This window comes from Megascapheus bottae, chromosome 4 (assembly GCF_031878675.1).
Source record: "Megascapheus bottae isolate mThoBot1 chromosome 4, mThoBot2.hap1, whole genome shotgun sequence".
NCBI lineage: Eukaryota > Metazoa > Chordata > Mammalia > Rodentia > Geomyidae > Megascapheus > Megascapheus bottae.
In genome coordinates, this window is record NC_143512.1 from 55,382,526 (window position 1) to 55,405,609 (window position 23,084).

Here is a 23,084-nt window from a genome sequence, read left to right on the forward strand (position 1 = left end):
AACCAATCCAGATGTCCCTCAGTTGATGAGTGGATCAACAAGATGTGGTATTTTTACACAATGGAATTCTATGCTGCTGTCAGAAAGAACGATATCGCCCCATTTGTAAGGAAATGGAAAGACTTAGAAAAAATCATATTAAGTGAAGGAAGCCAGACTCAAAGGAACATAGGCTCAATGGTTTCCCTCCTTTGACTTAATCAGTAGAAACCTTGGGTTCTCCTAACAAGAGATTTACAATAGAAGAAAACCTAGATACATAAGGTCATATAGAATGACGCTAAAAGAAAGGACCTCCAGGACATAGAAACAAAAGCCATATAATGAGTGACTGTTGTCCTTAATGTACTATGATATCTCTCATCTCTTTTGCTCTCCCTTGGCTATCTCATATTGATGAGGGGTGGGGGTATAGGAGGGAAATGGGGACCAAGACATGAGAAAGGATATCAGTGTATGTGAAGTAATGCACCCTCTATCTGCTGAATATAATGTAACCCTTCTATTAATTACAATAAAAAATATGAAAAAAAAAGAAATAGCTTTTGACAACTTTAGAGTAGGTCTATAACATTTTCCTTCTTTCTTTTCTAAGCCCAGAACATAGAACAGGGTCTAAAATAAGCGTTGAATAAATGATCAAATGGACATTATACCTGGTAAAATATATTTCTACAGAAATATAAAGGACTTTTAGCAGAAAACTAACAGATAAGGTTTTAAATCAACATCTATTTAATTTTAAATTGCTTGTCTTATCCAAGAGACTAGTTAAAAATGTTTAGTTATATATAATAGCATCTTGTATAGTTTTGATTGTAATGATGGAAGGCTTAGCAGATGGAAATAGTGTTTTAGTTCCATTATGTTCCTAGTATACATACATTCTTATTTCTAAAACAATAAGAATTCTTAGTCTTGTAAGAATAAGATACCATTACTATAAGTCATCACTAGATACTATAAGTCACCAGTGACCATCAACTGTGCAGAACAAAAAACTGCAATTTTTGAATTATGAGTAACACATGAAATAGTATATGAACTATAAAAATGTCATTGGTAATTAACTTTGGAAGTATGAGACATTAAGCATATACCAACAATCCATTCTGTAATAAGGGCTTTACCTAGCTTGAATTTTTACAGCCATCCCATGAGGTAAATCTCATTATTTTAATTTTACAAATTAAAAAGACAATGTTGAAAGAGGTTAGGAAATTTACAGGTTGTAGATAGGAAAAGGTTAGGCCAGCATCAGAACCTAGACTTATGTGTACTCTCACAGAAATTACTAGTTGTTTCCAAAGCTTTCAAGGTTAAGTTGCTTAACGATTATCACAGACATTACAAGGAAAATTTCACTTACAATCCTAAACTAAATGTACCATGTCTATGCTTACCTCATGTGTGCATCCTTCAACAGTTTCAACTGACTGTACCTTGACACGAGGCATCAAGTCTGCCAAACTATAAATAATATATTAAAATGACACACATTTCTATTTCTATGCAATATATTGAGTTGGGAAAGATGAGAACAATGGAAGGGATGACATTGATCAAGGTGTGTATGGTACTTATAAACTTTTTTGTTAAACTGAAACCCCTCTGTACAACTACATAAAGTTTTTTTTTTAAATAGGTATGTTGCTTATTTCTTTCTTTATTTTTTTTTTACTTTTTTTAATTTAATTTTTTTTGCCAGTCCTGGGCTTGAGTTCAGGGCCTGAATACTGTCCTCGGACTTTCTCAAGGCTAGAGCTCTTCTACTTGAGCCACAGTGCCATTTCAGGCTTTTTTTCTATGTATGTGGTACCGAGGAATTGAACCCAGGTCTTCGTTCATGCTAGGCAAGCACTTTACCAGCAGACCAAACTCTGATGTTCCTTGCCACTTACTTCTTCCCTGGGTCAGTCTTATTCTCTCCTTTTATTCTATTTTTTCAGAGATCATCTGTTTTTTTTTTCCTTTTTATTTTGTTTTTTTTTTCCCTGGGGCTTGAACTTGGGGCCTGGGTGTTGTCCCTGAGTTCTTCAGCTCAAGGCTACCACCCTACCCCAGGAGCCACAGCCCACTTCCCATTTTCTAGTGATAAACTGGATATAACTGCCTTGCAGACTTTTTTTTTTTTTTAAATTGCCCGGGCTGGCTGTGAACCTCGAGGCTCTGGGATCTCAGCCTTCTGAGTAGCTAGGATTACAGGCTTGAGCTATGGCACCTGGCCTTTTTTGTTGTTGTTGTTTGTCAATGCTGGGGCTTGAACTCAGGGCCTGTGCACTGTCCTTGGACATGTTTTTTTTTTTGCTCAAGGCTAATGCTCTGCCACTTGAGCCACAACACCACTTTTGGCTTTTCCTGTGTATGTGTTACCCAGGAATTGAACCCAGGACTTTGTGTATACTAGTCAAGCAGTCTACCACTAGGCTATCCTCCCAGCCCCTCAGAGATCATCTTCTGACATTTACAAAGAAAGGAAATATATATTTTCTATTTTCTTAAGTAGGCTTCAAAATTTTTTTCTAACAGATTCTAAATTATCAAAAGATAAGTCATTTCTGTATTGTCTTCTATTTGTCCAAACACAGACACCCCCTATTTATATGACTGTATGAATACACATGTAAAGAATATTTATCTATCTTCATTTCTCTAACTTAGCAAATACTATTATACTAACTTGTATAAAATTTCATAAACTGGGGGCAAGGAGTGTGGTATACTGGTAGGGTGCTTATCTAGCATGCATGAAGCCCTGGTTTCGATCCTTTCATACCACACACAGAAAAAGGCAGAAATGGTGCTGTGGCTTAAATGGTAAAAGCAGTAGCCTTGAGAAAGCTCAAGGACAGTGCCTAGGCCCTGAGGTCAAGCCCCAGAAATGGCAAAAAAAAAAAAAAAAAAAAAAAAAAAAAAAAAAAAAAATCAAAAACAGCAACTTTATACAACCAAAAAATTAAGTTACTAACATTTATTAGTATGGAATTATTACCTTAAGTCATCAGTTATTGACTCTTCTATCCTGGGCTTCTTTCCAAAAATAAGTTCTTCAGTACCTTCAAAATCTGCATCTCTCTTGTTTTTTCCACTATTAGTTGACTCCGGTTGTGATTTGACATCAAAACGTTTCCTACAAAGTATACAACTTAGATTAGAATAAATTCTGCATTAACAGTTCTTGAGTATAAAATATTGTTGTATATATATTATCTATACCATTAGCAAAACAAAATTATGTTTCAAACAGATAAATGTTAAAAATTAGAACTAGCTGATGTTCAGAATACTTCATATATAGAAACAATGAATGTTTTACACAATATCACTATTTGAGAGGAAAAACTTATTTTGGTTTGATTTAATTAAGAAAGTAATGACAATAAATGGTGTTTAGAAGATTGCATATCCGTAGGGAATACCACAAAACCCACTCCATGTACATTTTATATCTGACCCTTAAAGGCAAAAAGAAAACAGAAACAACAACAAAAACACTTTAGAAGATAAAATGAGAAAATCAGCTTCAGGAACCGTTAACTGAAATATAAAAGTTCAGTAGCTTGGGGCCGGGAGTTTGGCCTAGTGGTAGAGTGCTTGCCTAGCATGCACAAAGACCCAGGTTCAATTCCTCGGTACCACATGCATAGAAAAAAGCCAGAAGTGGTGCTGAGGCTTAAGTGTTAGAGTTCTAGCCTTGAGAAAGTCCAAGGACAATGCTCAGGCCCTGAGCTCAAGACCCAGGACTGGCCAAAAAACAAACAAACAGAAAAACAAAAACAAAACAACAACAAAAAAGTTCAGTAGCTTATACCTGAAATACTAGCTACACAGAGATTGCAATCAGAGGATCAAGGTTCAAGGCCAGCCCAGGCAGAAAAATATATAAGACATCTCCAATTAAACACCAAAAAGCCGGAAGTAGAACTGTAGCTTGCCAGCCGCAAGCACAAATGCTCAGTGACAACACCCAAGAGAATTGAGTTCAAACCCCAAGACTAGTGCACCATTAAGTTAGTGGCCTCTGGCTCACACTCATAATCTTAACTACTCAGGAGATTAGGATCTGAGAATCACATTTTGAAGCCAGCAAGGGCAAAAAAGTCTGTGCAACTCTTAATCTCCAATAAAGCAACAAAAAGACAAAGTGGAGACGTGGCTCAAGTGGCAGTGTGACAGCCTTGAGTGAAAAAGTTAAAGAGATAGTGTGTACACACAAGCAAAAAAAAGGAAAGATAAAAATACAGCACATTAAAATAGCTCAGCATAATTATCAGGGAAGTATAAACTGGATGCTACCAGGTTGGTGGCTCTCACTTTTTGATTTTACAATCCTTTCTTAGTCTTAAAAGTTAGGAAGGGCTCTAAAGAATTTTGTTGTTATACTATATAAATTAATATTTTCCCATGGTAGATATTAAAACTTTAAATATTTATTCTCTTGGAAGTTGCACTGTGGCTCAAGGGGTAGAGTGCTAGCCCTTGAGCTTAAGAGTTCAGGGACAGCACCCAGGCCCAGACTTCAAGCCCCACAACCTGGGAAAAAAAAATATTCTCTTTAAAATGGCAGCAAAATTATTACAGCGTAATCCTCAGGATATCAAAGTTGACATCTAGTGCTCAAACCACTTGAGCCACACTCCCTCCCATCCCTTAGGTTTATTTTTCAGGTAGAAACTTATATGTTTGCCATGGACACACATGATTTACTGATGGAGATAAGAGTTTCAATTTGTTTTTATTTTATTTTATTTTTGGCTTGAGTTGGACATGAATGATAATAAAAAGCACTGCCTTCCATACAGGCATAAGCCTCAAGCTGGGTATCAAAATAACATTTCTGATAAGTACATTCAATAAATCACTTTTTTTTTTTGCCAGTTGTGGGGCTTGAACACTGTCCTTGGACTTTCCTCAAGGCTAGAGCTCTACCCTTGAACCACAGCACCACTTCCAGCTTTTTTCTATGTATGTGGTGCCAAGGAATTGAACCCAGGTCTTCGTGCATGCTAGGCAAGCACTCTCCCACTAAGCCAAACTCCCGGCCCAAAAAATTACTTATTAAGCGACACATCATCAAAGCACATGCAACCAATCAACAAAAAAAAGGTAGGCATACTAAAATATCATTTATACAACAGACACACAAAGTCCTAACGTTATTGTGACACTCATTTTCTGGGGGGAAAAGAGATTTCTAAATTATTCCTTTTCTTGTATCTTTTTTTTTGGAGGGGGGGTGGATTGTGGGACTTGAACTCTGGGCCTGGGCGTTGTCCCTGAGCTTTTCAACTCAAAGCTACCTCCCTACCCCTTGAGTCACTGTATCACTTCTAGTTTTCTGGTGATTAATTGGAGATAAGAGTCTCTTGGACTTTTTATAGTGCCAGGGCTGGCTTTGAACCACGATCCTCAGATCTCAGCCTCCTGAGTAGCTAGGATTATAGGCATGAGCCACTAGTGGCTGGCAATTTTTTTTAACTTTCTTTAAAAAACATAGAAGAAAAAAGCTGGGCGCGATAACTCAGTTCATAATCCTAGCTACTCAGGAGGCTGAGATCTGAGGATTGTAGTTGAAAGCCAGCCAGCCCAGACTTTTCAGTCAGACTCTTATCTCCAGTTACCATCAGAAAACCAGAAGTAGCACTGTGGCTCAAGGGGTAGAGTGGTAATGAGCTGAAGAGCTCAGGGACGGTGCCTAGGCCTAGAGTTCAAGCCCCACAACTGCCAAAAAAAAAAAAAAAAAAAAAGACTAACATGAAGCAATATTAATCTATATGCTTTAACAGCTTTTTCATATTGAAGTTTTTTGTTTTCGGGTTGGGTTGTTTTTTTTTTGCCAGTCCCAGGGCTTGGGACTTTGACTTTTTTGCTCTACCACCAGTTCCACTTCCAGCTTTTTGGTGGCTAACTGGAGATAAACCTCTAAACTTCCCTATTTATTCTCACTTACATAGAAATTGAAGAATCTGTGTATTCTGATTTACTTTCCATATTGTTTCCTTGGCAAAATGTCCATCTTTTCCTTCCAACAACCATAACCTCTTGGATTAAGATTCTTCTGTCACAACAAAATAATAGAAATACTTCCTGCTTGCTATTCAAGACTCCATATAATTTAAAACCAACGTAATCTCTTACAAACCTGCTCCATCCCTACTAGTCTTCTTTTATATATACATACATATATATACATATATATTACAACATAATATATAGTATACTATATATATGTGTGTGTATGTATGTACGAATGAATACATGTATATTGGCAATATTAACTTACCATGTCCTCAATCTAGAATATCCTTTTGTATCTAAGACTCCCCAAATATCAGTTATCTCCTTTCCTAAATATTTACTGCACTGAATTGTATATATCACTCATGCTCATCACCTATGAACATATACTATAGCGCCTTTATGTTATACTATAAGACTATAATGTTATTCCAGTTGGGTGCTGGTGCTCATACCTGTAATTCTAGCTACTCAGGAGGCTGAGAACTGAGGATCATGGTTCAAAGCACGGATCGGTGAGACTCTCATCTCCAATTAACCACCAGAAAACCGGAAGTGGTGCTGTGGCTCAAGTGGTAGAGCAACAGCCTTGGGTTGAAGAGCTCAGGCCCAGAGTTCAAGCCTCACAACCGAAAAAAAGTATTCCATTTTTCCTTATCTAGACAGAAAATTACTTGACGGCAAAATCACGCCCTAATTAATTCCTTCACCTATTAGGTCTCTTCCAGGCCTAGAATAAGTTGTGATTGATGACGAATCTTTGTATCTACTTCATAATAGGTTTTTCCTAATTCCACCATATACCGTTTTATAAACTGTTTTAGCAACTTAAAATGTATTGTGTCAGATGCTGTTGGCTCATTCCTACAATCGTATCTACTCAGGAGACTGAGATCTGAGGATATTGGTTCAAACACAGCAGGGTAGACCTTGGGGCTATCTACAATCAACTACCTAAAAACTAGAAGTGGAGCCCAAAATCAGGAGTGGAGATGTGGCTTAAAGTGGTAGAGCCGCTAGCTCTGATTAAAAAAAAAAAAAAAAAAAGCAGCTGGGTGCGGGTGGCTCACACCAGTAATCCCAGCTACTCAGGAGGCTGAGATCTGATGATCAAGGTTCAAAGCCAGCCCAGGCACAAAAGGACCTGAGACTCTTATCTCCAATTAACCCCTAGAAAACGGGAAGTGAGGCATGGTTCAAGGGTAGAGCGGTAGCCTTGAGCTGAAGAGCTCAAGGACAACGCCCAGGCCGAGTTCAAGCCCCATGACCCCCCCCCACACACACAAAAAAGCTCAGGGGCAGTGCCCAGGCCCTGAGTTCAAGTCCCACAACCAACCCCACAAAATGTATTCTCTATATACCCATTGTCATAGCTTGCATTAATTTGATTTTAAGTACTGGGCATTGTCAGGTACTTTAAGCCTGCCGTCTCAATCTTCACAACCTACTGGCAAGTACTAATGAATATTTTTTTTAATTTTTTATTGTAATTAATAAAAGGGTTTCATGATATTTGCCAGATAAAAGGTGCATTAATTCACATACATTTATACCCTTTCACATGTCTTGGTACTGAATATTCTTTTTATAAGAGAAAGGAAAAATGAGCTTAGCCGTGCATGCCTATAATCGGAGCATTAGGAAGGCCAAGACAGAAGACTGCGAGTTCAAGGCCAGTTCCGGCACTGCGCCAGACCCAGTCTTCAGACAAAACAAACCCTACAGCGTGGGGACCAATTCCCTTCCGTAGGCTGCTATGTGCGAAAGAACTACTCTCGGGCCGATCCATGTCTTTTTTTTCTGAACTTCTTCGCCGTTTACCCCTCTAGCCTTTAGTTTTACTAGAGGCACTGGGCTGGTTGTGCAGAAAAACCTTGACTGTCTGCGCGGCTAAAAGAGGGGCTGTCGACGACCTGGGCCCGAGAAAACGGGGTGGCGGGAATCCAGCGGCCGGGGGAGCCGGGGCGCCGGGGGGTGCGGGGGAACCAGGCCGGGTTTCCTCAAACCACCGTTCTTGCTCTGTCTCCAATTCTCTCCGCTAACTCTTCACCGCCCGACTCCACGTCAGGGAATCTTTTCGGTGCCCTTCCTACCCACAGCTTCCCTTCTCTAAGAGGGAGAGAAAAAAGCCCATTTTGGACATCTTCCTTACCCGGCCTTGTCGGCAGACACTGGCAGTCCCTTCCATTTCCCCTTCTCTTTTTCTTTGTCTTTTTTGCTTCCTGCTGCCGGAGTCGCGTCGTCCTCGAACACGCTGAACAGCTCGTCTCCGAAAGCGTCCGCCATCTTCCGGAGCTGAGCCACCGGGTCCCTCTCCCGCCCGCGACTACACCGGCAGTGACGTCAAACGGCGGCTCAACGGTGCCCCGTAAGAGACAAAAGTAGTCGAACCGCCTGGCCGTCAGGCACTTTAATCCCGCCTGCTTTTTGCCTGGCGTGAGTACTAACGTCACTAGACACACGCACGAGGTTCCGGTGAGGAGGCGGGTCCTATTGAATCCGACCAATCCAGAGGCTGCTTTCACCACAGCCTGCGGAACCCGGATGGAGAGCGCTGGGTGGCGCCGTGGGAGCCGGCTGGCAAGAGCTTTCCCGTCTGCTGCCATATAGGTCCGACTCCACTGCCCAAAGAATCTGCAGCATGGGCGGCAAAAACAAGAAGCACAAAGCTCCGGGAGCCGCGGCGGTGCGGGCCGCCGTGTCTGCTTCCAGAGCCAAATCTGCTGAGGCCGGAGCTTCTGCGGAAATCCAAAGCAAGAAGCCTGTGGCCAGGCCGCCCCCCGCCGCCGCCTCCGGCACCCGGGAGACCCGCGTCAAGCAAGGTACGAGGGCCTCGCCCAGTTCTGACCGCCATGTCCGGTGTTCCGAAGTCTCCAAACCCGAGCAGTCGGCATTACCATTTGTCTCCCCCACACCCAGGGCTGCCAGGCTCCCAAGGGGTGGCCTCCATATCAATCCACATTGAGGCCTCCGAGCTTCTGTCTGTAGCCCTGTCGCAGCCCGAGGTCTCCCCTGTAGCTCACCCTCCATCCTCTTCCAAGAACAAAATATTTGTCTTGCTGCTGTTTCCCCAGTGATCCATCCTCAGCCATTCTCAGAGAGCTGGGGAAGCAAATGGCAGTGGAGTTCCGACGTCCTGCTGTCAGCTCTGTTTTTATTCGTTCTCTATCATTTTTAGCATCTATGTAGTATCTTCACGTGTTATGAAAACATGAACACCAAATAAGAATGGCTGCACTTTACTCCCTGGACGTCAGTGTAAAATGACCGGGGCTCTTCTTCGCAGCCTTGCCATTTCCTTTGACTCTGCAAATTGGCTTGATAACTTTGGACAGGCTGCAGATCAGCAAGCCACCCTGATGGCTGACTGCAAAAGATGAAAATCGTAATGTTTTGTTCTTTTTATTTGTCCACAAATATTTGCTAAGTATGAATGTGTGTCTACAAATACTGACCATGTAGCTGGTGTGATGATAAGATAAATGAAACAGACATGTCATCTCTCCAGTTTTCCAGTCTAATATCAGGAGGTAGGCATTAACTAATTGCACAAGTAGACATGTTACTTTCGTTAGGTTTGGACAAGCCTAACAACTTTATAATTACCACAAAGAAAAGCCTGGTGTTTAGTAGGGAGGAGTAAGAATGGAAATCATGAATTGTCTCCGAAAAGGTAAGATAGAGCTTCCTCTGTAAGCACAGTGGAAATAATGTTCAGGAAGAAGTAATAACTTTGTGGAGACTGAGTTTAGAAATAGGTTGAGGCTTTTGAGGAATTCTTAGAATACAAGCATTGCCAAAGGAGTAAAAGACATGAGACTGAAAAAATGGGCAGTCACTGAGAAACCTTTACCTGGAAGTACATAATACGTTTGCCCTGAAATTTGTTGTAACATTTAAACTTCAGAGTTATTATACTTATAGTTAGAAATCCATACAATTTATCCTTGCTCTAGTGTGTTTTACTATGGATCAGCATCTTTTTTACTTTCCTTTTGTCTTTTACTGGCAGAATTTTTCAGACTTCCTGATACACATACATATTCTTTTCTTCTTTGTTTCAGCCTTAAAATGTTATCCTTTCTCAAGTATGTATCCTTGACTATTGGTTGTGTGTGCTTGGTAATGAACTGTACTTCTTTAAAGGGATTACAGTTAGGCTAGATTTGCTTAGGGGCACCTTCAAAGCTTTGATAAAGTGTGCTATGTTTGGGAATGAGTTTACTATACCTTAAGAGACACCCAGGAATATGTGTTCTCCTCAGTGACTTCTGACACGAATTTATGACAGCAATTACTGGAATTAAGGCATGTAACTGGAAGATACACAGAAACTAACCATGCTATATTAGAATTTATTTTGTAATAGATTATTAATAGACCGCCTAGCGTCTAGCTGCCTAGCGTGGCAGTAATTTAGGGAGCCACAAATCATCCTTGCTCAGAATGCCCAAATGTAAAAGAAAACTAAATACTTTCAGGTAGTTATATTCATAAGAACTTGTTTTCTTCTAAAGCATGTATGTTCTTTAACTGGGATTTCAGCAGAGGGTCTCATGCTTTCTGAGCCAGTCTCCCCACACTCCATTTTTGCTCTAGTTACGTTGCTTTAGTTATTTTTCAGATAGAGTTTCACTTTTGTGTGCAGGTGTGTGTGTGCAAGTACAAAAGTACTGGGGCTTGAATTCAGGGGCCTGAGCACTGTTCTTGCCTTTTTGTTCAAGGCTAATCTTCTACTGCTTGAACCACAGCTCCATTTCTGACTTTTTTTTTCCAGTCAAGGGGCTTGAACTCAGGGCCTGAGCACTGTCCTTGGTCTTTTCTCAAGGCTAGAGCTCTAATACTTGAGCCACAGCACCACTTCCAGCTTTTTTCTATGTATGTGGTACCGAGGAATCGAACCTCGGTCTTTGTGCATGCTAGGCATGCACTCTATTACCAGGCCAAACTCCCGGCCCCATTTCTGACTTTTTAATGATTAGTTGAAGATGAGTCTTAACAGACTTTTCTGCTCCAGCTGATTTTGACCCACAATCCTCACATCTTAGCTTCCTAGGGTAGCTAAGAGTGAGCCAACAGTGCCTGGCATGAATTTCACTTTTTTATTTTGTTTTGTTTTGTTTTGTGGGTCATGGGGCTTGAACTGGAACTGGGTGCTGTCCCTGAGCTCTTCCGCTCAAGGCTACCACCCTAACCCTTGAGCCAAGCCCCACTTCCCATTTTCTAGAGGTTAATTGGAGATAAAAGTCTCAGGTCCTTTTGTGATGTGCTGGCTTTGAACCTCAGATCTCAGCCTCCTGAGTAGTTCAGATTACAGGCGTGAGCCACCACGGCTGAATTTCACATTTTTTTAAACCTACAGCCAACCTTAGGTAGTAACCATGCATACTGGAAACAAAGGCTCAGACCACCACATGCCTGACTTACTGCTTGATATGTGAATCTCACATAGTTTTTGCCATGGCTGATCATGAATTCTATCCTCTCAATCAGTACCTACCCAGCCTAAGTCTTTGAATTTTAAAATAATAATGAGCAATGCTTAAAGTTCATGTTTAGGTATGAGTAGGGGGAAAATATTCCTTAAAGAATATTTAGAGACTTTTAAGATGCAACTAAGGATATTGAGATAAAAATCTTCCCTAAGTCCATGTGTCAAGAGAAAAGACACAAAGATTGAAACATAGGAAGAAAAATATGGAAAGAAAGAGGTAGAAACTAGAGTTATGCTACCTCAAGGTAAACAGCACCAGTAGAAGCTGAATAAAACATTCTTGCTTAAACCCTTAGAAGAACTCTGAGTTTTAGCTTCTCTCATCTCCAAAATTGTGGCTATCATACAGCCATCAAAGAGTTGTGGATACTTTTATAGCAGTACCAAGAAATTATAATATGGCAATTAGACTTGAATTCAAGGAGAAGGATAATAGTAACTCCTGCCTCCCTTCACTTAGCAACCCACTTTTGAAGAGGAGTGTTTTTTCTTCAGGATTACCTGTATTCTCATCTCACCTCAGCTAAATGCCAGGAAGAAAACCATCTGATTAAAACATAGGAAAATAGAAACAGATTTAACTTATAGATATGTAAGTATTTGCATTCTAGAAGAAACTGGTTAACCTAGATGAGTAGTAACTGGCTAAGTGATTTTTGAAAATTTGGAGGAATTATTGCTAAAAACTAGATTGAGTTATATGGTAAAGTGGGGAAAAGACTTGAAGTCAGATATTTAATATTTAGCCATCATTAGAGAAAAAATAAAATAGTGTAATGGATATTAATCATTAAGTTGCCTTATTTGTTATCTGTTATATACAGGTCCAAAAATCTATAGTTTTAATTCTTCAAGTGATTCTGGCGGTCCGGCAAATCTGGATAAATCTATTTTGAAAGTAAGTAAACAGAAATGCTTCCTTTTAAAACATGTATCCTTAAATATAAGAAGAATTTGTGTAAGTACTATCTTTCAAGTTAATCTTTGCTAAATAGAAGTAAATCCTGACATAAGTCCCCTATTTCTAAGCATGGTATATACATCCTTTCAGATTTAACTTAGAATACTCTCCTTAGTCTCTCTCTATTACTCTTCTCTACTTAAAACTTTAAGGCTAGAAGCCTGGCAGTGGCTCACGCCTGTAATCCTAGCTACTCAGGAGGCTGAGATCTGAGGATCAGGGTTCAAAGCCAACCCAGGCACAAAAGGACCTGAGGCTCTTATCTCCAGTTAACCTCTAGAAAATGGAAAGTAGGACTTGGCTCAAGGGGTAGGACAGGACAGCACCCAGGCAGAGTTTAAGCCCCAAGACCCACAAAACAAACAAACAACAACAAAAAAAAAACCTTTAGGGCTGGGTGCTATTTTATAACTCCTCTACAAAACCATAGGGCTTTATAGTTAGCCACGAAGCTGAAGCATGTTTTGTTCAGGGAATGATGGTAAAGAGGAGGGAAGATGAAGAAGAAAGAGATGGCAGGTGACTACAGTCATCCTCTGCCAGACAACTAGAGAGGATAGACATGGGGAAGAAATGATGGCAAGATCAAGATGCATTTATAAATGATATGTTGAATTGGAACCCCTTTGTACAACCACGTGAAGATAATTTAAAAAACATAAATAATACTTTAAAACCTCAAGGCCAGAGTTACAGCTTTAACTTGCCTAGACTGCACAAGGCCCTGAGTTCAGTCTTCAAGACTACATTTAAAAAGAAAAGAAAACCTTTAGTTTGTGGAAAAATCATTATTTTTCCAAATCCCACATAATTTTGCAACTGCATGCTTTTCTCCCTCTCTTCATAGAATATCCTAACTTTCCCTTTCATTTCTGTATTGCCATGCTGGGTTATATTGTTTTTATATATGTTTCCTCATTAGAATGAATTCCTGAATATATTTTTGGCATTCAGCTAAGTGATAAAGGGAAGATATTTTTTTGTATGTAGATATTTTATTTTCTGAGTTTAATATATCAATGGAACCGAAAATAAATGGCTAGTGGGGAGAATATGTATACATCAGAAGGTTTTGTAACCTAAGGCTGGAGTCATAACTAAAGTGGTAGAGTACCAGCTGACTGAATAAACCAGTCAAGCAAGCAAGAAGCCTTGAATTCAACCCTGGTGCTGGTGTGAGGAAGGAGGGGTGTGGGTGGGTGTGCTTGCTTTTTTTGTTACTTCTAATTTTTTATACTCCCTTTCTTAGAGGAACATTTATTCTGTCAGGCTCTGTGCTTGAGCTGGTTTATGTTAAGGCACTTGTCTAGATTCTGTTCCCAAGGATTCTGATACGGTATATTTAGGGTGTCCTAGCAACCCAAAGGTGACATAAGACAAAGTCTGGAGAAATTGTCTTCAAGAGGCAGTAAGGAGTTATTCAAGAGTGTATAGGAAGTGGGGCTGTGGCTCAAGGGTAGGGTGGTAGCCTTGAGCTGAAGAGCTCAAGGACAGTGTCCAGGCCCAGAGTTCAAGCACCACGACCAACCAAAAACAACAAAACAAAAACAAAAAAAATCACTTTACGGGCTGGAGTTTGGCTTAGTGGTAAGTTGCTTGACTAGTATGCACGGAGACCTGGCTTCAATTCCTCGGTACCATATATATAGAAAAGCCAACTGGTGCTATGGCTCAAGTGGTAGAGCACTAACCTTGAGGGAAGCCCAAGGACAGTGCTCAAGCACTGAGTTCAGTCCCCAGGACTGGCAAAAAAAAAAAATTGTGAGAGGGTGTAAAAAGTTTTTGGAAGCTGGGTGCGGTGGCTCATGCTTGTAATCCTAGCTACTCAAAGAAGCTGAGATCTGAGGATCAAGGTTCAAAGTCAGCCGGGGCACAAAAGAACCTGAAACTCTTATCTCCAATTAACCTCAAGAAAACTGGAAGTGGAGCTTGGCTCAAGGGTATGATGGTAATTTTGAGCTGAAGAGCTCTGGGTCAGCACCCAGGCCCAGGGATAGGGCTGTAGCCTTGAGCTGTTCACCTTAGGGACAATGCCCAGACCCAGTTCAAGCCCCCCCCCCCAAAAAAAAAAGTTTTGGGGGGCAGGAGTGTTATCCTGGTGGTAGAGTGTTTGCCTAACATGCATGAAGCCCCGGGTTTGATTCCTAGGTACCATGTACACTGAAAAAGCAGAAAGTGGTGCTGTGGCTCAAGTTGCAGAGTGCTAGCCTTGAGCAAAGTGTCCAAAGACAGTACCCATGCCCTGAGTTCAAGCCCCAGGACTGACAAAAAAAAATAAAGTTTTTGTTCCTTGCCACAATTCCCAGTTTTTAAAGTGGTAGAAATTCATAATAATCTCAAAAAGAAAGAAAAAAGTATTTATTATTACTACATCAGATTGTAGCTGAAATTTTTAGCTTGATTGGCATGAATGATTTGCTATGTGATTTACTTCTGACTCTTATTTTAGAAATTTAACTTTTAACTGGTATAACCTTTATTTGCCTCAACAGGTGGTAATTAATAACAAATTAGAGAAAAGAATTATTGGAGTGATCAATGAACATAAAAAACAAAATAATGACAAAGGAGTGATTTCTGGAAGACTTACTGCCAAAAAGTTACAGGTATTTTTCAAACCTTCTGTATGTTCCATACTTCTAAGCATGGCATTGAAGAAGCATTCTACTTCTACCTTTGGGCCAGAGTCTTACTATGTAGCCCACCCTTTCACTTCAGCTTCCTTAGTGCTGACATTATAAACACATACCACCACATCCACCTTAGAGTGACATTTTTTTTTTTTTCTAGTCCTGGGCTTGGGCTCAGGGCCTGTGCACTGTCCCTGGATTTTCTCAAAGCTAGGGCTCTACCACTTGAGCCACGGCACCACTTCTGGCTTTTTACTACGTATGTGGTACCGAGGAATCGAACTCAGGTCTTCATGCATGCTAGGCAAGCACTCTACCACTAGGCCAAACTCCTGGCCCAGAGTGACATTTTTATGACAGCTCTACCTACATAAAAATAAGCTTTGGGCATAGCCACAAAAGTAGAGAGACAGCCAACCAACTAGGAAAAGATATTTACCAATAATACATCAGACAAATGCTTAATATCCAGTATCTACAGAAAACTCAAGAAACTAATCCCCCCCAAACCCAACAAGCCATTCACTAAATAGACAAGGGAACTAAAGAGAGACTTATCAAAAGAAGAGATTAAAATGGCAGAAAGGCAAAAAAAAAAAAAGTCATGGTTCACAAGGTAGATTCAAAAAAAAAAAAGGCAGAAAAGCATATGAGAAAATGTTCATCATCCATGGTCATAAAGGAAATACAAATAAAAACAACCCTAAAATACCACCTTACCCCAACAAGAATGGCCAAGATTTTGAACTCAGACAATGACAGTTGCTGGCAGGGTTGTGGAGAAAAAGGAACCCTACTACGCCGCTGTAAACTAGTTCAGCCACTCTGGAAAGCAGTGTGGAGGTTTCTTAAAGAATTGAAAATTGACCTTCCCTACGATCCTGCCATACCACTTCTGGGCATCTACCCTGATCATAACCCAGGATATGATAAGGACACCTGCTCAGCTGTGTTTATCTCTGCACTATTGACAATAGCCAGGCGATGGAAACAATCCAGATGCCCCACTGCAGATGAATGGATACAGAAAATGTGATATGATATATATATACACACACACACACACACACACACACACACACACACACACACAATGGAATTCTACATAGCCAACAGACAAGATAAAATAATGGTATTTACAGGGAAATGGATGAATCTAGAGCGAATCATGTTGAGTGAGACAAGTCAAGACCAAAGGAACAAAAGGCACATGGTATCCTTAATATGTGGCTATGAGATCCAAATAGAACAAGAGCAAGGACTCAATATTTGCGTACCCAATGCTATGGACATGATACTGGAAATATAAACACAACTACATAGACATAAAAATTTATGACTCTATGGACATGTTTTATTACATACATTAATATGTATCTATGACATACAAACCCTCAGCCTAATTTTGATTATGTTCTAAAATCTAAGTGCCAGTGATTGTATATAGAGATTCCCTTCTTAAATTGAAATATGATGTAAAAATCAATGTTAGTAAATTCTTTAATAAAAAAAAATAAGCTTTGGAGGCCAGGAGTTTGGCCTAGTAGTAAGAGTGCTTGCCTAGCATGCAGGAAGACCAGGGTTCGATTCTTCGGTACCATACATATAGAAAAAGCCAGAAGTGGTCCTGTGGCTCAGTTGGTAGAGTTCTAACCTTGAGAAAGCCCAAGAACAGTGCTCAGGCCATCTCATATACTTTCCCTCTATAAGAAAAGGAAAGGAATAGTACTGAATGGGAAGCATACATTGAAATTATGGTAAGAAAACTGGGGCTACATTCCCAAAATCATACTGTCCGGTTCTTTGTTACACTTTGTGCCAGGTACTTTACTTACTCTGACATTGTAACCTACAAATGCAGAATTAAAGGCTTTAAAAGTTTACCAGTTTTAGCTTAGATTATTAGTAAACAGACACTGGTTTTGAACCTACTTCTGCCCAATCCATAATAAAAAGGGAAAAAATACCCAAATGTTTGAATAGTAAAATATGTGGCTAAATAATGAAATACCTATCCAGTGACATATTATGTAACTATATGTGCTGATGAAGTTCCTAATGATTTGTTGTCTATGTTACAATGTTAAGTGAAACTTGTTTTACAAAATTGTATGAAAGCAATCGTACCACACTGTAAACATTCTTTGCCTATTAAGAAAGTGGTTATGGCAGGGAACATAGCCTAGTGATAGAGTGCTCGCCTCACATGCACAAAGCTCCAGGTTCAGTTCCTCAATACCACATACACAGAAAAGGCTGGAAGTGGCACTGGGGCTCGATTGGCAGAGCGCTAGCCTTGAATAAAAGGTGTCCAAAGTCATTGCCCAGGCCCTGCGTTCAAACCTGACTGGCAAAAAAAAAAAAAAAGTAAAAGTGGTTAGTTGTTTGGTTTTTTTTTTTTCCATTATTTGTGATGCTGGAGTTGGAACCCAAAGCCTTGTTTGTGCTAAGCAAGCAAGCAGTGTACCACTGAGCTAATTCCTTAACAACTTTCCTCCAAAAAAAGATTTCTTAAATTCTCTCTCTTCTTTTTGTCAGGACTAGAGTTTGAACCCAGGGCTCTTAAGTTTGCTAACCAGGCACCCTTGCATTTGAGCCATGTTCCCCATCGTATTATTCTTAAAATTGTTGTCAGTTTCTGATTTATAATAATGAGAATAAAATTTGAGATAAAAGAGAAAATGACAGTTGTGAATTTTTTGCATTTCTCTTTCACAGGATTTATACATGGCTTTGCAAGCATTTTCATTTAAGACAAAGGACATTGAGGATGCTATGACCAATACACTCTTGCATGGAGGTGACCTTCACTCTGCTTTGGACTGGCTGTGTTTGAATCTTTCAGATGGTAAACAGCACTCATTAAATCCCTTCCCACTCTAAAACTTTAAAATACTCTCAGTATTTGTATCAACCTTTTATTTATTTATTTATTTATTATTTATTTATTTATTTTTTTTTTTTTTTGCCAGTCCTGGGCTTGAGCTCAGGGCCTGAGTACTGTCCTTGGACTTTCTCAAGGCTAGAGCTCTACCACTTGAGCCTCAGCACCACTTCTGGCTTTTTTCTATGTATGTGGTACCGAGGAATCGAACCCGGGTCTTCATGCATGCTAGGCAAGCACTTTAACCACTAGGCCAAACTCCCGGCCCTGTATCAACCTTTTATACTTAATCTTTCAGTTATAATTACTTATTTTAAAAATATTTCTCTCTATATGTATTCTTTAGTGTTTTTCAGTTTATTTTTATAGCATACTCAATGCAGCAGATTTTCAGACTTTGCTTGTCTGCAACATATTAGCCTGTGTCTCCTGGGTTTTGGTTTAGAAATTAAGAAATTAGGACTGTCCTTGGATAAGTATTTAAGTAGATGGGCATGATTGCCATCTTTGACAAGAACTAAAGTGCTAGTAGCTTCTGTGACTGATCAAGGATGCTTCGATGTGCTATGACAAAGCCATAGAGTGGGAAAAATTAAGATCTTTTTTTTTTTTTTTTTTTTGGCCAGTCCTAGGCCTTCAACTCAGGGCCTGAGCAGTGTCCTTGGACTTTCTCAAGGCTAGAGCTCTACCACTCGAGCCACAGCACCACTTCCGGCTTTTTTTCTATGTATGTGATACCAAGGAATCAAACCTAGGTCTTTGTGCATACAAGGCAAGCACTCTACCACTAGGCCAAACTCCCGGTCAAATTAAGATCTTTTTAAAGAAAATTTGAGAGCCTAACATAAAGGTGAAAGCAATGGCCACATAAAAGTAAGCTATCATCTAGTCAAGGCCTACTCCTTTTAGTTTGACATAACTAGTTAATCCTAGTATTTCTCTTCTTGGAAGATGAGAAGTAGAAACAAATTCAATTCTCTATGCTTTGGTTTATGTATATGCCTTACAAATATTGATGTTTTATGTATCATGTGTATGTTTATTTTCAACACAGTTTGTTTTATCTTAAGATGCACTTCCTGAAGGATTCAGTCAAGAATTTGAGGAGCAACAACCTAAAAGTAGACCAAAATTTCAGTCTCCTCAAACACAAGCTACTATTTCACCTCCATTGCAAACTAAAACCAAAAAAAAGGAAGAAGATGAACCTAAAAAAAAGGTAATTGTAGTAAAACTAAGTTTTTAGGCTGTACTTCTGTAATCCTAGAGCTCCAGAGGTTGAGGCATGACTGTAAGAAGCTTGAAACTAGCCAGCACAGTGGCTCAAGCCTGTAACCCTAGTTACTCAGGAGGCTGAGATGTGAGGTTCATGGCACTAAAAAGTCCGTACACTCTTATCTCCAATTAATCACCAGAAAACTGGAACTGGCATTATGTCTCAAGGGGGTAGGGCAGTAGCCTTGAGCTGAAGAACTCAGGGACAACACCCAGGCCCAGAGTTCAAGTCCCACGACTGACAAACAACACACACACCGTGAATCTCAGAAAGAACATTTAGCTCGGCACCAGTGGCTCATACCTGTAATACTAACCACGTAGGAGGTTTAGATCTGAGAATTAAGGTTCCAAGCCCAGGCAGGAAAGTCTATGAGAGACTTATCTCCAATTTACTACCAAAAAGTCAGAAGCAGAGCTATGGATCAAGTGGTAGAGCATTAGCCTTGAGGACAAAAGCCCAGGGAGAGTGCCCAGGCTTTGAGTTCAAGCTCCAAGACTGACACAAAAAAAGAAAAACAGAATTAAACATTTAAAATTTCTGAAGTCAGAAAGAGGCACAGATAGCTCATAAGAGTATGAACATTAAGCCGGGCATGGTGGCTTGTACCTGTAATCCTAGCTACTTGGGCTGAGATCTGAGGATCAAGGTTCAAAGCCAGCCCGGACACTAAAGACCATGAGACTCTTATCTCTAATTAATCATTAGAAAACAGGAAGTGGGGCTGTGACTCTGGGGTAGGTTGGTAGCCTTGAGCTAAAGAGCTCAAGCCCAGAGTTCAAGCCCAATGACCCACCAAAAAAAGGGGGGGAGGGGGAGTATGAGCATTAGATTTGTACATCATTGTATATCACTTTTCTTAAAAATAACTGGTTAGAGGACCGGGAGTTTGGCCTAGTGGTAGAGTGCTTGCCTAGCATGCACAAAAACCCGGGTTTGATTCCTCGGTACCACATACATAGAAAAAAAGCCAGAAATGGTGCTGAGGCTCAAGTGGTAGAGCTCTAGCCTTGAGAAAGTCCGAGGACAGTGCTCAGGCCCTGAGCTCAAGCCCAGGACTGGCAAAAATAAATAAATAAATAAATAACTGGTTAGACAATTAAATCACTATCTGTCTCACTTCTCTATTGCATAACAGACCACACCAAAAGAGGAAGTGGTGCTATGGCATAAAGGGTAGGGAGGTAACTTTGAGCTGAAGAGCTCAGGGACAGCACCTAATGAAGAGTTCAAGCCCCATGACTGACAAAAACAAACAAAAAACATAGGAGCTGGGAGTTTGGCCTAGTGGTAGAGTGCTTGCCTAGCATGCAGGAAGACCCAGGTTCTATTCCTCAGTACCTTATACATAGAGAAAAGCCAGAAATGGTGCTGAGGCTCAAGTCGTAGAGCTCTAGCCTTGAGAAAACCTAAGGACAGTGCTCAGGCCCTGAGCTCAGGCCCAGGACTGTCAAAAAAAAAAAGATGAGAAACTGCTTTTTCTTTCTTATTTTTTTTTTTTTTAATAATTGTATTGTCTGGGTCAGACTTAGCTTGAGGCTAGAATTTCCAAGCTGGCTCCTTTACTCTCATTGCTATTGAATCTGCTAGAGACTAGCCAGTCATCCCCTATCTGCATATGGTCTCTCCACAAGATTTTCCTGGCTTTCCTCACATAGGGTGTCTCAGGTGGTCTCTGTCAGGCTTCTTTTAAGCATTTGGCTTCCAAGAACAAGCATAGTTGACCCTCAGTATCTGTAAAGGATTTGTAAGGGATTGACTGTAGGACCCCTGAGGATACTACAGCCTCCAAGTACTCAGCACCCTTAAATGACAGAAAATTTGGCATAGCACTCCTGCACATCCTGTATATACTATAAGTATATAATCAATAGGATTGATTATGTATAATATAACTATATATACATTAATTATTACTTATAATCCCTGGTATAATGTGAATGCTATATAGTTTATGAAATAATACTGTTTGAGAAATAATGAAACAGAAAAAATAGTCTCCACGTTCAGTACAGATAAATTTTTTCTTAAATCCCTGTATAAGAGAGTGTTTTGAGTTCTATAGAACTCACAGATAAGGAGTATCCACTGAATTTCAAGATGATGAGCAAAGTGTATAAATTTTATCAAGCCCCTGCTTACACATTTGCTAATATCCCATTAGTTGAAGTAAGTCACATGACTAATCCTTTAATCTCTGGAATAAAATTACAGGAGGACATGAATACTGAGAAGGGTAGTTGATTAAGGGCATTACATACTATCAAAAATCAATGAAGGCATCATCCTTTTAAAGCCACTTTCTAAGGAACAATGTTAGTTTTGTTGGTTTTTTTGTTTTTTAATTTTGTTTTGTTTCTGCTCCTACTGGGACTTGAAATCAGAGCCTGAGCTTTTGTGATTATGGCTAGCACTACTTCTGGTTTTTTGGAAGTCAGTTGGAGATAATAGTCTCACAGACTTTCTTACCTGGTGTGGCTTCCAATCTTGATATTCAGCTCTCAGCCTCCTGAATAACTAGGATTACAAATATGAGCCACCAGTACCTGGCTTAACATTAGTTTTAAAAATACTTCTTTCATTCTCTTTTAACTCTATATAAACATATTCTTTGGATTTTGCAGGTTTAGACTTCTTAGAGGAATACTGTATTTAGCTCATTTGTGCTTTGCTGAATAATAATAATATTTTGAGACTTTTATGTTTCTCTTTATAATGAACAAAGGGTAAAAGCAGGATCTTGATAGCTTTGATACTTTTTCCAACTTTAATTTTTCAGATATTTTTTCTTTTTTCTAGCCAATAAAGGAAGAAAAAAATACAGAGGTAAATATGAAAGAGTGGATTTTACAATATGCAGAACAACAAAATGAAAAAGAAAAAAGTGAGAACTCTAACAGTTTAGAAGAGGAAGAGAAATTTGACCCTGTGAGTAGAAATGTGTATGATGCTCCTAACTACATATGATTAGGCAAAAATGTTTGCCTAACTCTCAGTTTCTCATGTAAATTAGAGAAGTACTTCCAGGATTAATGTGAAGATGGAAAAAAAATATGAAAAAACTGAACACCAGGGGCCGGGAGTTTGGCCTAGTGGTTAAAGTGCTTGCCTAGCATGCACGAAGACCTAGGTTCGATTCCTTGGTACCACAGACATACAAAAAAGCCGGAAGTGGTGCTGAGGCTCAAGTGGTAGAGCTCTAGCCTTAAGAAAGTCCAAGGACAGTGCTCAGGCCCTGAGCTCAAGCCCAGAACTGGCAAAAAAAAAAAAAAAAAACTGAGCAACATGCTTGTTCTATAGCTATTAATTACATTGCTCCCAAGTTTAAGCATGTAATCCTCAAGTAATAAAACATAGACTAAAGCACATTCTTATAAAGGAAGTCCATAGTCTGGAAAAAAATCATGAGATAAAAATATCCCCCCCCAAAAAAAAATAACGCTGCCAGATTACTGAGTTAGGTTTTTATTACTGCAAAATGTCTGAAAGAATCCACTTAAAACGTGGAGATCTTTATTTTGGTTCATGGCTTCAGAAGCAGTAGTCCATCCGTGATCAATTGACCCCATCATTTTGGAGCTAAGCAGTGGTGAGCCAGAATGCCATGATAGGAGCAGAAGTGGAGGAATGGCTCACCTCATGGCACACAGAAGGGATTAAGGATCCCAGTGTTGTTTTCAAGCACATGTCCTCCATGACTAAACCTTTTAGAATCTGGGCCTTTGGATTCAAATTGGTACAATGATAAAAGCTAACTGTAAGAAGAAAGCAATATGTACATTTAATAACATATCTGTTCATAATTGCATGAGAGACTTTTT

At 39.8% G+C, this 23,084-nt stretch overlaps 2 protein-coding genes across 3 annotated transcripts in view; one reads left to right on the plus strand and one right to left on the minus strand.

Moving 5' to 3' along the window:
* Mtrex (Mtr4 exosome RNA helicase) overlaps nt 1-8,364 on the minus strand; it is a 50,755-nt gene extending 42,391 nt beyond the window's left edge. Inside the window, exons 1-3 of the mRNA XM_090331938.1 lie at nt 8,171-8,364; nt 2,993-3,130; nt 1,404-1,470 (exon numbers count right to left, since the gene is read on the minus strand). Coding sequence (XP_090188064.1) covers nt 1,404-1,470; nt 2,993-3,130; nt 8,171-8,304 — 339 coding nt within the window. The 5' untranslated portion in view covers nt 8,305-8,364. The remainder of the gene's footprint in view (nt 1-1,403; nt 1,471-2,992; nt 3,131-8,170) is intronic.
* Nucleotides 8,365-8,658: 294 nt separating this feature from the next.
* Dhx29 (DExH-box helicase 29) overlaps nt 8,659-23,084 on the plus strand; it is a 50,955-nt gene continuing 36,529 nt past the window's right edge. Inside the window, exons 1-6 of one of the 2 annotated variants that reach the window (XM_090331941.1) lie at nt 8,659-8,840; nt 12,337-12,410; nt 14,966-15,079; nt 17,822-17,951; nt 19,058-19,206; nt 22,063-22,191. In XM_090331941.1, coding sequence (XP_090188067.1) covers nt 8,660-8,840; nt 12,337-12,410; nt 14,966-15,079; nt 17,822-17,951; nt 19,058-19,206; nt 22,063-22,191 — 777 coding nt within the window. In that variant the 5' untranslated portion in view covers nt 8,659. Of the gene's footprint in view, nt 8,841-12,336; nt 12,411-13,915; nt 14,061-14,965; nt 15,080-17,821; nt 17,952-19,057; nt 19,207-22,062; nt 22,192-23,084 lie in introns of those variants that run through there. The other variant, XM_090331942.1, reaches the window with a different exon arrangement.